The sequence below is a fragment of the Heterodontus francisci genome, chromosome 1 (assembly GCF_036365525.1).
Source record: "Heterodontus francisci isolate sHetFra1 chromosome 1, sHetFra1.hap1, whole genome shotgun sequence".
In the NCBI taxonomy this organism is placed as follows: Eukaryota; Metazoa; Chordata; class Chondrichthyes; order Heterodontiformes; family Heterodontidae; genus Heterodontus; species Heterodontus francisci.
Window position 1 is genome coordinate 77,626,251 of NC_090371.1, and position 15,299 is coordinate 77,641,549.

At 38.8% G+C, this 15,299-nt stretch overlaps 1 protein-coding gene across 2 annotated transcripts in view; it reads left to right on the top strand.

Annotated features, from left to right (window-relative positions):
- The window catches only part of gba2 (glucosidase, beta (bile acid) 2), a 79,582-nt gene extending 65,677 nt beyond the window's left edge, over positions 1–13,905 (top strand). For both annotated transcript variants that reach the window (XM_068032343.1, XM_068032349.1), the window contains 5 exons: positions 2,808–2,914; positions 3,510–3,652; positions 4,814–4,929; positions 9,966–10,157; positions 12,118–13,905. In XM_068032343.1, coding sequence (XP_067888444.1) covers positions 2,808–2,914; positions 3,510–3,652; positions 4,814–4,929; positions 9,966–10,157; positions 12,118–12,324 — 765 coding nt within the window. In that variant the 3' untranslated portion in view covers positions 12,325–13,905. The remainder of the gene's footprint in view (positions 1–2,807; positions 2,915–3,509; positions 3,653–4,813; positions 4,930–9,965; positions 10,158–12,117) is intronic.
- The last annotated feature ends 1,394 nt before the right edge of the window (positions 13,906–15,299 follow it).

Genomic DNA, 15,299 nt, shown 5'->3' on the forward strand with positions numbered 1-15,299 from the left:
TTTCATCTTGCACTCATCAGGACAATCGCAAGAATAACTGATGTAAGGAAAAACAACAACTTATACTGCATGAGGAGAGAGTGCTGACTAGTTGGCAAGTGAACTCTGGTAGAGGCGTCGCCATGGCGAATGCACCAGTTTACGATGACTGACAGTTAACTGCCAAGCTTTGTTTATAATTTAAACCAGGCAGCTTGACTCTAGTCAAAGCATTGCCCTGAGGAATGAACCAGCAAATGGCTGTCAATTATTTTGTTCAGCTGAAACGGGTGCAATGTTTGTACATATTCTTTCTGTCTGCAAAGAACAGGGCCTTGTGTATTAATGTATGCAGCTTCCAGGACACGCAAATGCGCCACTTTGCGAGCCTACTGACCATCTTAAGTTGGTTGCCAGTGTAATTCTCAGCACACTGGATTATTTAGCAAATGTTGTCCTATCACGGAATCACACGCGAATTACGGTGAAAATCAATTTAAGATTATCAGTAGGGCTTCGACAACATGTCTCTATTTTCAGCATTACTCAAGTTCTGTACTACTAAACGACTATTTACATAACTTAATGTGATACAAAGGATAAACAATGCAGGTAGTGTTTATTTTCCATAAACCTCACGTTGGTCCATCATCCACATTTTCATTAACAGCCAAATTTACCCATTATACTGGATAAATAAATGAGGAAGGAAGAATTATACTTTTGAAGGGATGTCAATTCATTTAGATTCCAAGGTGTAGCAACGGACTTTCTGGTTCAAAAACCCTTTATAGTATTGAAAGCTAGATCTGTAATTTGTACTCCAAGTACTCATGATACAGTGATCACTTTGTCACATTGAGAGATTTTTGGCTTTGACATGGAAATTTCTGGTCATTATATTATGCTATTATTATAATGCATTCAGCTCAAAAGAGATTACATCTACAGCAAAAAGCTTTTGAGAATGTGGCTTAGAATTCAGTCAAAGAATGCCCAGAATGGTGTTTGCTGCAGACCACACTCGCTGGACACAATGGAGGTTTGTTAAAGACATTGCAGCAAACATTCTAGCATCATGTGTAGGAATAGCTTAGTTTATGTGAATCCAGCTCAGTTACCTGCCAAACTTAGGAAGGTGATGGCCAGTTGAGCTACCAATTATACCTAATTCTTGAGCATGGAGAGTTGGAGTAGTTATGGGGCCACACCTTTGACTTTGTCTAGCTAAGAAAGGAACATGGTTTTCTAGAGATCTTGTAAAGAAATCAGCAGAGTGGCAGCTCCCTCTCTAAGTTGAGTGCCAATTGGTTTGAGATTTCTAATCAGCAAAGTGCATTTTGTCTGCTAACGGGGATAGTGTGGTATATTTTGTTTTCTGTTACAAATTTTATGGAACAGATAAAATTCCACTGTTGCCATGGCCCTGTTTGCTCACATATGCCTGTTTGCTTATAAGTTGCCTAGTCCCAAGCATGCATCATTTAGTCTCCTGGAAACTAGAGGAAACGCATACTGGGGCATGTGTGAGATTCCAGTCGCAATCCTGGGTTGCATAATTATATGACTAAATATTTGGCGGTCAAGGTAAATTCCTGATTGAAAGGAGTGCTGGATCTATTTACAAGAGAGACCAGTGATGCTGAGCCCAAGAAAATATCTAGTGCAGATCTGAAATTTGTAGCACTTTTTTTTTTTAGTTGGTGGCACTCTAACCCCTGAACTGAACTGGTTCAAGCCCAACTTCACAAAGCAGGCTGACATGCCAGCGCAGTACTGAGGGAATGTTATATTGTCAGAAGTGAGACATTAAATTAAGGCCTGTCTACCTGCTAAAATTGGGTGTAAAAGATCCATGGCAATTTGCTTAATCGTTTGCTGTTCATGGGGACTTTCATGTATTAAAATTGACTGCCACTTTTGCTTGCTTAAGACAAAGTAATTCATTGGATGTGAAGTCCCCATTAGATGTCTTGAGGACTTGAAGACTTTGAAAATATGCTTTTGCTGGACAAAAATGGTTCAAATCATATTTTGCAAGCTTTATTGTTGAAAATCTAATTTAGTTTTTCTGACTAGCATCAGTTGCTGTCATTATAGTCAGTGTGTTTTTCATCAAATATCACTAAAAATCATTGACAAAATAATTTTCTAAATGAATAACTAAAATTAAATTTTTGCATAACTAAAATCACACTTGTTATAATAGTGCTGATTTATTGAATGCGGTTCATGCAGTTCATGTAGTTTCTTACTCATCCATTGATTGATCTAGGCTTTTTTGAACAAAGTATGGTAAGGTTGTGCAGGTAACAAAATTTAATCCAACCAACCCTTTTATTGATGGGAGGTTAATGAGGATGAATGCTAGATTGCTTATTGTAGGTATGATAATCTTCAAATGTTAAGCAGAATTGGGGGTGAGATAGATGTTTAACAGGATTGCTTGATTTGTTTTTCAGTAGTGGAAAATAAATTAGTGCTTCCTGAACTAGGATTGAAAGGTGATTTGGGAGAGAAGATGGTGATAAAATAACTACACAAACTCTGGTAGGATTAATGGGCTGAATGAAGGTTTCTTACTCTGTTAATTGAGATGAATTTTTTTTAAACAGCAGTATATTCGGGTAATTTTCTTTTGTGAAGATGGTAGGTTTTCTTGTTTCATGACATTTAAGGAATGAAGAAGGCCCACACCAAAAGCAGTTAACTTTAGGAATCTGGATTCAGCTTTTATATTTTTCAGCGTGAGGAGTTTGCAGTAAGTTGACGATTCACAACTATTGTAAACTGAGGTTGCAGCTTCATTCAATGATTGTTGCTTTTAGGCTGTCATGGAGTCTGAGTTGAAGTTTGATACTGATGGAGATGGACTTATTGAAAACTCTGGCTATGCGGACCAGACATATGATGGATGGGCTGTAACAGGACCTAGGTAGGAAATCAATGTTATTTATTATCCTTTAAAAGAGCAAGTGAATTTATTCGAGAATAATTGAAATCTGCTCTTTTCCTTTGCATTTTACTTGCATCTTTCCTCTACTCTTCCATTGGGCTATGCATTATTTCTTACAAAGACCATAGGCAGGTAATCTTCTCTGGTTTCTGCTGTTCTTAACAACATGCCTTTAACAAAGTGAAATATTCCAAGGCACTTCACAGGAGCATTATCAAACAGAATTTGACACTAAGCCACATAAGATGGTTGCTGGGATGACTAGCCTGTATACAGCCACTCACCCTTTTGGCCAAAAGCTGGCCTGTACTCCATGCTTCTCTACATGGCTGAGAATTAGTGTTTACAGAGTGTGTGGATTGTGGACATGAACGTGAGCTGCTGTCCTGTTATGTATTGTGTGCCAGTATATTGCAGCATCATGATATCTGTTTAAAATCTGATGCTTTTTTTGGCAGTTTCATGAGTAACATGGAATATAATTCTAACTATAGCAGCCTTTTTTGGATAATTCTGTAAGACAAATATGCATCTACAGTTCAACTTAATTTAGCTGTCTTTGTGCAAATTGCAGTGCCTACTGTGGAGGGCTCTGGTTAGCATCTGTGTGTGTTATGTGCAAGATGGCGGAGATCTTGAAAAATGATGGAGATTACAAAAAATACACAGACATACTAGAAAGAGGAAAAGAAGCATTTGAGAGGATATTATGGAATGGTAAGCCTTCCTGAATTGAGCTATCATATTTGTACTTAGATTTTTTAAAAAGTTACGATTGAAAAAAATACTAGCTTTCAAGCTGACTGTCACTGATTCTCGACCAACCTGCTGGATAGAACAGATGAAAGCTGAACATGTGTTTTGGAGTAGAGGGGAGCTCCTGTCATTAACTTATAAGAAAATGGACTTAAAGCAAAAATCTTTAGTGCTGTTATGCATTAATGGAGCAGATGTGTTGTGTTGGGGATCCTCATTCTCTACATCACCACCAGTTTTGGGTTTGCCTCTGCAAAAAGTATTAATCAGTCAGGTTCTCCATTCTAAGGTATGTATACTACATAGAAGAGATGACAGATCTATTTAGCAGTTATGCAGAGGTCAACACAGTACATGTGTACTAACTATTTTTGGAGAATTTTTAACAACTTTTTTTAATAAATTGATAAATAACTTGCTTCCTTCTAGGCATTTTCTTTTTCCTTTACTCCTTAGATCTTACGGTGTGTGACTCCTATGTGCAAATTTTCTGTGTGGTGTACAAAAATTATTTCATCCAAAACAAACAATTTGAAGCTAATTGATCAGAGTGTTTACCAAGCTTATTTGTTGAAAAATTAATTAAATCCACATCAAATGACTGGGCAACGTGGAACTGCTAAGTATGGCCAGGGCCAAGATGGGGAAAGTCTCTTTCAGATTTAAAAAAAATATGCAGGTATTCCAGATGACACTCTGCACCTCTTGGAATTTCTTACTTTGTGCATAATTTGAAGGAAAATGAATATTGTTCATTCAAAGCTTGTTGCATATCATAGCGTAACTAATTTACTGACAGTTTACTGTGCAGTGGTGCAGTTTGTATCTGAGGTTCTCAAACCAACTGCATTGTGGTTAGCAAGCTGTCTGAAGAAGTGTCATTTTTTCCTGCTGTGCCCACAACCAGTTGGTGGCCCATAACATGAGCCGGGGCGGGTGCGTGTGAACTTTACATTGAGAGGGGGAAATGCATTGAACCCTGCATGACTTATTCTCCTAGCCCAGAGTTTTTTTTAACATGACTGAAATAGATGTTCTGACATGTCTGTCAACTGAGTTTTTGGATTTTAGCAACCCTTCTGTGGAGAAAACTATTGAATATGAATTCTGCTAATCTTGCAGGTAAATACTACAATTATGACAGCAGTAAGAAGTGCTATTCAAACAGTGTGATGTCAGACCAATGTGCTGGACAGTGGTTTCTGCGAGCTTGTGGCCTTGGAGATGGTGAATACGAGGTAATCATATTGAATGCTTTTCTTAATTTTGCATGTTTGAGAGATTGAATGATATTGCCAAAGCTCTAAAATGTGTGTCTTTTTGAGGAGAAAAATAATCTTACATGGTCTTATTGACAATTGTCTCTGTCATTATACAGTTTTTGGCACTTTTGGTAGTTGCCATCACTTAGTATTTGTCTGCACAAACTAAACTGCTTTCTACTACTTAATGTCACAGAAACACATAAGATTGGAAAATAGAGTTAATTTTAACTGAATTTTCAAATACTGTTTTTTCCTGCTGTCAGTTGACCCATTACTGCAACCTGTCATATTGTTTCACTCTGCTGTGTGTTGTCTTTTGATACTGAGTATATAGAACTGATTCAGGGGTATGTCATTCAGTTTAAAAGCTCCGGAGGCAACTGGAAACGCGTGATGGGAACCTATTCAGCTAGTAATATAGTGCTGTTAAAATTCAAATGAAAGAAAAAGAAAGGCACGCTGATTAAGTCTGCAGGGAAACTTGCACTAAAGGTGTCAGTGGGCCTCTTCATGTTCTTCCCAATGTGTTGATCTGCCAGAGATTCCGATGCCATTCAGTTGGATCTTGACTGATTTGCATCTTAACTCGATCCATCTGTAACCCTCAACACCCTTGCCTAACAAAAATCTATCTTTCAGTTTTGAAATGTTAATTCAGTCCTTTGGGGGCTAGAATTCCAGAATTCCACTGCACTTTGTGTGAAGAAGTGCTTCGACCTCTGCATTCTACGATGTACTGTCCATCTCTACCAGGAGGCACATTAAAACCCATGTAGCACCTAGGGGTTCATCTTGGAAGTTATGCACATGGGAAGACTGGAAGGAGGCACTGTGAAAGGTCCTTACCCATCACTTGTAGCAGAATGAGAGAGGATCAAACTCAGAATCCTCTGGCACATACATCTCACAATACCTAAACTTAAATAATTCCGCCCAACCCAGGCATGCGAGTGCTGGTGAAACTGTGACCACCAGGACACATTCTGCATGCTCTGGTCCCCCTTATCATCTAACCTTCAGGAACAGAGACTACTGAAATAATGAAACAGAAAATATACGCACAGAAGGATGCCATTCAGCCCATTGTGTCTGTGCCAGCTGGAAAAAAGCTACACAGTCTAATCCCACTTTCCAGTTCTTGGCCCGTAGCCCTCTAAGTTACAGCACTTCAAGTGTATGTCCAAGTATTTTTTTAAATGTGATGAGCATTTCTGCCTCTACCACCCTTTCAGGCAGAGAGTTATAGACTCCCACCACCCTCTGGGTGCAACAATTTCTCCTCAACTTCTCTCTAAACATTCTGCCAATTATTTTAAATCTATGCCCCCGGATATTGATCTCTCTGCTAAGGGCAATAGGCCCTTCCTGTCCACTCTATTCAGCCCCCTCATAATTTTGTACAGCTCAATTAAGTCTTCCCTCAGCTTCCTCTGTTCCAAGGAAAACAACTCTAGCCAATCCAATCTTTCCTCATAACGAACAATCTGCACTCTTGGCAACATCTTCGTAAATCTCCTCTGTACCCTCTTTAGTGCAATCACAACCTTCCTGTAATGCGGTGACGAGAACTGTATGCAGTACTCTAACTGCAGCCTAACTAGTATTTTATACAGTTCTAGCACATAAACTCCCTACTCTTGTATTCAATGCCTTGGTTAATAACCACCTTATCTACCAGTCCTTTTACCTTCAAAGATCTGTGGATATGCATACATTCAGGACATGGTTTCAAACAAGGTACCTGCTGAGGAAATGGGTGCTTCATGCCAATAACAATCTATTTCTGCTGAAACATCATGTTGCACCTCCTACGGCCGCCATAATCTAATCTAATTGAATTTTTTGATGAAGTAACAGAAAGGGTTGATGAAGGGAATGCAGTGAATGTTGTTTATATAGATTTTAAGAAAGCATTTGATAAGGTGTGACATAAAAGGTTGGTTACGAAAATTGAAGCTCATGGAATAGTAAGGTCCAATTGGATAAAAAATTGGCTTATGGAGAGAAAACAGCGAGCTGTAGTAATTGGTTGTTTTTCAGACTGGAGGATGGTAGACACTGGTGTTCCCCAAGGGTCAGTGCTGGGAGCACTGCTTTTTTGATATATATAAATGACTTGGATCTTGGAATACAAAGTAGAATCTCAAAATTTGCTGACGACACCAAACTTGGAAGTGCAGCAAACAATGAGGATGATATGAACTGTCTGCAACAGGACATAGATAGGCCAACAGAATGGGCAGAGAGGTGGCAGATGGAATTTAATACTGACAAGTGAGAGGGGATGCATTTTGGCAGAAGGAATAGGGTGTAACACAGTCACCTGTTTACCCCAGGTACTTTCCCCCTTAATATTGTGGAATTGTGCCTTACTCTTGATATCAATACCACATAACAAGAATTTGTGTCCTCAAGCTAGTTTACCCAAACTACAACTATACTCACTGTACTGGTAGTTGGTAACCTCGCGTGCAAGAGTTCGTTCCTGGGTGGTCGGTCCGCTGAACGAGTTGCCTTCACGTCTTTTCACGTCTTCAGTGACCAAGTCATTCTTCCTGAATGCAGCAACAGTGTCTTTGTGGGTTGTGGCTTTCTGCCCCTTTCTGACCCTGGTCCCTTGACATATAAAGTATTATCTCGAATCGGGTCATCCGATTGGGTTTCAGTGTCTTATCAATCCCACCATGACTATGCAAGACCACCTCCATGTGGTCATCTCCTGCTCTCAGCAGTGGGGGGGGGGGGGGGGGTTCTCCGATGCATACCAGCTATAGATAGGATATCTGCATCTTGATAAGGCAGGAAGAAAGCCATTCACACATATCCAGAGAGGCCATTGTCTACGACAGTTGTTGTAGACAGAGTGTCTGATGTTCTAATAGGCTGGGCCATCACCTTAATGACGTGTCCTAACATGCCTGTGTATGTGTGCGTCCCTGTTCAGTTAAAACTATCTTTATTTTTTAAAAGTCCAAAATGACCCCCAGCGATGATGTCCGTGATTAGAATTATTCTCCCTTTGTTCTGATGTCCTCTGCACTCCATGTCCCTACCACCCTTTGGCAAACTCTGCACATGAAATCACCAAGTCCCAGTTTGCATCTGTAATGAGTACATTTTGCAATTTGGTAGAGCAGTTAAACCACAAACTGAAATCCAGAAAAACTGTTACAAGCAAATAGCTGAAAAAACATCGCTTAAAAATGTGTTCCCCTTACAAGGGACAGGCAATATATATTTAATGGCACCATTCTAAAGAGTGTGCAGGAACAGAGGGACTGGGGGTGCATGTGCATCGATTTTTGAAGGTAGCAGGACATATTGAGAGAGTGGTTAGTAAAGCATATGGGATCATGGGCTTTATAAATAGAGGCATTGAGTACAAAAGCAGGGAAGTTCTGCTGAACCTTTATAAAGGTCTGGTTAGGCCCCAACTGGAATATTGCATCCAATTCTGTTCACACTTTTAGGGTGGATGTGAGGGTCCTTGAGATGATGCAGAGGCGATTTACCAGAATGGTTCCAGGGAAGAGGGATTTTAGTTATGTTAAATCGGAAAAGCTGGGGTTGTTCTCCTTGAAACAAAGGAGATTGAGAGGAAGTTTAATAGAGATGTACAAGATTATGACAAGCTTAGATAAGGTAGACGAGGACTAACTGTTCCCATTAACTAATGGTACGAGGATTAGAGGACACAGGTTGAAGGTTTTGGGCAAGAGATGCAGGGGGAATATGAGGAAGAACTTTTTTTAACGGATTGGGTGGTAATGATCTGGAATTCACAGCCCACGACGGTGGTGGAAGTGGAGACAATCAGTGATTTCAGGAGGAATTTGGATGGCCACCTGAGAGAAATAGTCTTGCAGGGCTACGGGGATCGAACCAGGGAGTGGGACTGACTGCATAGCTCTGTGGAGAGCCGGCATGGACTCGATGGGCTGAATGGCCTCCTTCTGTGCCATAAATGCCTCTGGCTCTATTGTATAGAAGTAAAAAGCTAAGACTAACCCTCTGCTCCATTTAGCTGTATTGTATACAGGGTACCACTAAATACTCTTTTACAAACTTTCATAACATGATTTTTTTTTAATGTAGAAAAAAATCTCTTCCCACCTGACCACCCCCACCACAGTTTCTTCCCATTTCTCCTGATGGCACCAACCTGCTCAGATACACTTTTATTGGTATCAGCAGTCACCTCATCTAAATCATCCTTGACAAGTGACCTTTGACTGTGAACAATGGCAGGTTATTTGACTGTGGGAAGACTCACAACTGAGCCTAATCCTATTCTTGCCCTGTCCTTATACTGGTGCGTTTTCCAGCTCTGGTCACTAGTTAGTATCGGGAGCAGGTGCCTTGGCTTTATTATTCTTCCACCTCTCCAATCCCTCCCAAGTTTAAGGGTGCTATGTCTCCATGTTGATGTCATGGCTAATATCAGCAAATTCAGACTAAGCAGGAATTAAACCGGAAAGTTTGCTGTTCTGTATAGCTTTGTACTACCACGGCATTGATGCATTTTCTCAGTAGGTCATTGGATGCCTTCAATCTGCAATCATGGCCCAAATGCTGCGGAAATGCTCCCTTAATTTTTTTTATTTGTTCATGGAATGTGGGTGTCGCTGGCTAGGCCAGTATTTATTACCCATCTCTAATTGCCCTTGAGAAAGTGGTGGTGAGCTGCCTTGAACTGTTGCAGTCCTTGGGGTGCAGGTACACCCACAGTGCTGTTAGGAAGGGAGTTACAGGATTTCGACCCAGCGACAGTAAAGGAACGGTGATATAGTTCCAAGTCAGGATGGTGTGTGGCTTGGAGGGCTACTTGCAGTTGGTGGTGTTCCCATGTATCTGCTGCCTTTGTCCTTTTAGGTGGTAGAGGTCACAGGTTTGGAAGGTGCTGTCTAAGGAGCCTTGGTGAGTTGCTACAGGGTATCTTGTAGATGTCTCTTGTATATATATTTCACACATTATGTTGCTAAAGTAGGCATATCATTTAATATTTACAGGTATTTCCAAAAGCTCATATATTATGTGCACTAAAGACTATCTTTGACTTGAATGTAATGAGTTTTGCCAATGGGACTATGGGAGCAGTAAATGGAATGAGACCCAATGGTACAATAGACACATCCAGTGTCCAATCAGATGAGGTTTGGATTGGGGTAGTCTATGGTCTGGCAGCCACTATGATACAAGAGGTGAGTTATTAAGATGTACTGTTTCAAAATCTAGATCATTCTGACAAAAAGCTACAAAATTAACTTAATGTATAGTACATGAACTTTGTTATGTATTTTAGTTGTGTTTATAATTGAAAATGAATGATTTACATTGTTGAAAATCTGGAAACTGACAAACAAGTAGTGTTATTGTAAATACTCCGATAATTTGCAAATGAGGTTTAGTTATTGACCACATTTAGTTTCTAGGAGACTTCTGTTTTGTACCAATATCCATTTCACACAAACACTTGATCTTGTACGGAAGTTGAACCCTTATAGAAATTTGAATATTGCTGAAAACAGAGATATTTTGTCAAAGCTTTTCGTCTTGCACTCATCAGGACAATTCGCAAGAATACCAATGTAAGGGAAAGCAACAAATCTATACCATAAGAGGAGACTGCTGATTGGTTGGCAAGTGGACTCTGGTAGAGGCGTTGCCATGGAGAATGTACCAGTTTATGGTGACTGACAGTTAACTGCTAAGCTTTGTTTGAAATTTAAACCAGGCAGCTTGACTCCAGTCAAGGCATTTCCCTGAGGAATGAACCAGCGAATGGCTGTCACTTATTTTGTTTACTTGAAACAGATGCAATGCGCGTACATGCTCTTTCTGTTTGCAAAGAACAGAGCCATGTGTATTAATATATGTAGCTTCCAGTACGTGCAAATGCGCCACCCTGTGAGCCCGACTGACCGTTTTAAATTGGTTGTCAGTGTAATTCTTAGCACACTGAAGATTATTTAGCAGATGTTGTCCAATCACGGAATCACATCTAATGTTGGACACTGTATTTTGAGTTTTGCAAGCATGGGCTGGTTGGGTATGGTCTGTACCTTGCTAAATAAAGTATTAATTTGTTGCTTTCCCTTACATTGGTATTCTTGCAAATTGTCCTGATGAATGCAAGATGAAAAGCTTTGACAAAATTATCTGTTTTTCAGCAATACTCGAGTTCTGTACTACCTTACAGAAATGTGCCAAAATGCTTAGTTCACATCATTTTAAATGCAGTTGACGGAAGGTTTTCATAACTGGAGGTCTACTTGGGAGAAAAGGGCACCCCCCCCCCCCCCCCCCACCCGCCCGTGCGCACTTCATTAATTTCTGACTAGGTGAGATTTAAGCTCAGTGTGAGACATTGGGAGTGTGATCAGCCAATAGATGAAAGCTATCCTTTAAGGATATTCCTCTGAGCATATGTCCAAGAGGTACTGGATTTGCCAATATCTGGCTCATTTTATATTTAAAATATTACAGTTTTCTGGGCTTCTAATATATCAGCATAGTGTATGTGCACTAAACTAGTCACGATATCAGGAAATATGCCAACTCAACCAGGTTCAATGCCTGGTCTATGTTGAGTTTCAGTCTGCCTGAGTATTATAATTGACCCCTTGGCTTTTATGCAAGTGAGCGGAAATTAATCGAAGTGTTGTTGCTCTTAATCCTAATCTAGTGGTTCTTGCTCTCATCTAATGAGCCTTGCTGGAAAGTACACATGTGGTTGTCAGGGAAGGACCAGATGAGTGAGCTTTCTCTCCTGTGTAGAATGGCCTGCTGCTCTGGGCTTATATCAAGTGGCAATTCTGCATTAGCATTAGGTATTACTCTTGTGTTTGTGGAACCATATCCCAATATGAGCAGGGAGAAAATGTGGAGGGAAAAATAAACTTTAAAACTAACATTAGATTGTGTGATGATGATGCTTCAATATGGAGCTGGTAGAACAGCTAATATTTAACAGCACAAGTTTGCATTAAATTTTTCATTAATGGTGCTTGTATCGCTTTATTTAAAAATGCATGAATTGGAAGCATGAAGATAGCTTTTGAGCACTTTTTTTGGTTCTTTAAAACTAGTTAACAATGCAACATGTTAATCTTACCCTTAAAATTAATCTTTTAAATGAATCCTTTCCCTGGGGATTCATAGGGACTTATCGCTGAAGGTTTGAAGACTGCAGAGGGTACCTACAGGACAGTGTGGGAACGTCTTGGCATGGCTTTTCAGACCCCTGAAGCATACTGCAAAAAGAACATTTATCGTTCTCTGGCATACATGAGACCTCTGAGCATTTGGAGTATGCAACTAGCACTAGACAAAATGCATGACCAACTCAGCTCATCTGACTCTTCATAAGTGAGCTTCAGATTTTGAGGGCAGTTCTTTTTGAGTTGCTTGTTTATTCAGTAATGCACCTCTGCACCCCCAACTGCAACTACAAATTTGACTATTTTCCAAGTATACCAATACTTCATTGTTTTTAGATGTGTTGATTGATATATAAAAGTGTGCATTCCTTTTGGGTGAATAATTCCAAGAACATTCCACAGTAATAATTCAGTTAGGAGGGGGAAAGAGTGATGCAAGATTGGCTGTCTTTCAATTATGTCAAATGATGCCCTTAAAGAATTGAATCAAGTACATACACTTCATTAACCCTTTCTTACAGTAAAGCCCTGGTATATGTAGCAAAGTGGAACGGTTGAACTGCAAATAATAATTGTAACAAAGAAAAGCTGACTTGTTAAAATATTCAGAACCACGAGCATCTCAAATTTGCTGTGTTGACTATCCAATGAAAGACTGAATCTTAGCTTTCAGACAGCCCTGCTATTAGTTAGAACAGAGTACTTATTTCTGTTTTTTTAAATGTTAAAACAGAAAAGTTGAAACCTTTCAGGTATATGGTGACTGGTACTGTAGAATGTCAGGTTAATATTGCATTTTGGATTGCTTTCAAACTATAAATTATCGTGATTACTGATTCAGATTATTCAATCATTAAATATGTTTGCCAACATTTTAATCCAGAATTTCTATTTTAGTTCCTGAAGGATTTGCTTTATTAAGTCCCAGGCATTATCTAAGTTGAACTAAAACTATGAATATGGAAGATCATTAAATTGCATCTTTGCACATTTATATATACAATCAGTCAGAAAATCAGTACAATCTTACAAGTTGTTGTGAAGATGTTGATTTAAAATGTTTCTTGGACACATCAATTTTTTCTGGTTTAACTGAAATGAAGAGGTTTAAATAAAGCACTATTGTATAATTTTTTTGTTTTAGAAATGCTTGATTTTGTGTAAGTAACAAATTTTTGACACAAACTGTTTCTCAGGTGATTTAAATCCACGTGTGAAAGAATACAATGTACATATTGATTGTTTGTATATATGAATTGCTTCTAGTTGGACTTTTTCTTGTACATTTGAGTACATTCACAAGCAGTTGAGTATATCATTCAAAATGAGAGTTCAATTGCTGTGTTTATTTACTGTTATGTATAAAAATTATTATGCAGCTTCACTTTCAGTTTAAATCTAGCTAAATTACATATGTATCTGATAATCACTTGGCCATTTTGGGAGAAAGAGAAATTGTAGAAAGTGGAGCAAAATACTATAGAATTACATTACAAGAACCAGTTATTTTCTCATTCTAGCTCCAACCTGTTGGTAAAGATTTACGTTCAGAGACCAATCACTAACTATTGTATACAGAAAAGCATAAATTCTGAAGATTTGAAGTTTAAAAAGAAAATGCTGGCATTATATAGCCAGTCAGCCACTGGAAATAGGAATTTTTTTGGTTATTGTCCTGATCTTTCAATGTTTAATTTTAGCAATATTTCTGAAAGCCAAGCCTATAATACATTGATGTTTATTGCCATGGAGGGTAAAGAATTATTAAAACTTTATCATGTTTCACATATTTTTGTTTTGATCATGTCTCATTTGTTTTCTAATTCTCAATGCACATGTATAATCTCAAACCTACCTATGGGTTGTTTCTTTTTTTATTCTGAATATATTCTAAATGTCCATTTCCTGCCCTCCTGCTTTCTGACCCATCCACATTTGTTATTGCAGTAGGATCTGCTTTGTTTAGCATATCTTGGTCAAAGGGGAAAAAGCAGTATGGGGAATAAGGAAAATTCTGCGTGTGTGTTTAGTTTTTTTTTCCTGATGGTGCCCAGAGAAACAATGTACAAAATTGGTCCTAATGAAGTTTTCTGAAAGAACAGAAGTTGTTCTTCATTCTCGAGGTGTGGGTGTCACTAGTAAGGTTGACGATGATTTGCACACCTTTAGTTTCCCTGAGAAGATGGAGGTGGGTGCTTTCTTGAACCATTGTAGTGCGTGCTAGAGAGGCTGGCAGTGACCTTTTAGCTTGCTGCTACCACCTCTTTATAACCACCTACTAGAATAAATATGGCTGTTGCATTCAACTCTTGAGGCATTCCTTACTGGAACAAGTGAGCATAAAAGTCTGTGTCGATCATTTAGCTTGATACGCTTTAGAAGCCGCATATGCAATAAATTGAAAGGCAGAACTGAAGACTGCTTTGGAGATTTTGGGATGAAATTCTACTTCAGGGTGCGGAGAGAGTGGTGAAAATTGGCTACCACCCATTTTGAGCTCCTGCTGAAGTTGAACAGTCACCCCAATCCCCTGGTGGCTGGATCTATTATTCGTCTCTGCTAATATTTTTTAACTTGAAGCCTTTAAGAACAAGTAATCCATTTAAGACAATCTGTGCTGCTGACATTCTGATTTTTTTTAAGAATTCATTTTTCAAAATGCACCAGGTGTGAAGTAGAGGCATTTAAAAAAAAACTGCCCAGGTTCCAATTGTAAACTTTTTAACAAATGATCCACCTGTTATTTTTGGGGAAAAAAATGCATCAATACAGAATAATATGAAAGAACATGGAAACAGGAATAGGCCATTCTGCCCTTGAGCTTGTTCCACCATTCAATTAGATGATTGCTGATTTGTGACTCCATTTAATTGCTTTGGTTCCATAAGCCTAAATACACTTCCGAACACAAATCTATCGATCTCTGTTTTGAAATTTTCAAATGACTTGGCCTCAACAACTCTTTCGGGAAAAGTTCCAGACTTCAATGAACAGTTTATCTTTTCATGGAGATGGCGAGTAACAAAAATAATATGCATAATTTAAACATGAAGCAAATATTAATGCCATTGAGTAGAAATAAGAATCTACACATCTGATTTGTTTCTTTTTGATACTGGACTTCTGATTTGTAAATTTATATCAAGCAACAATCCTCTTTGGAAGATGTCATAATATATATAT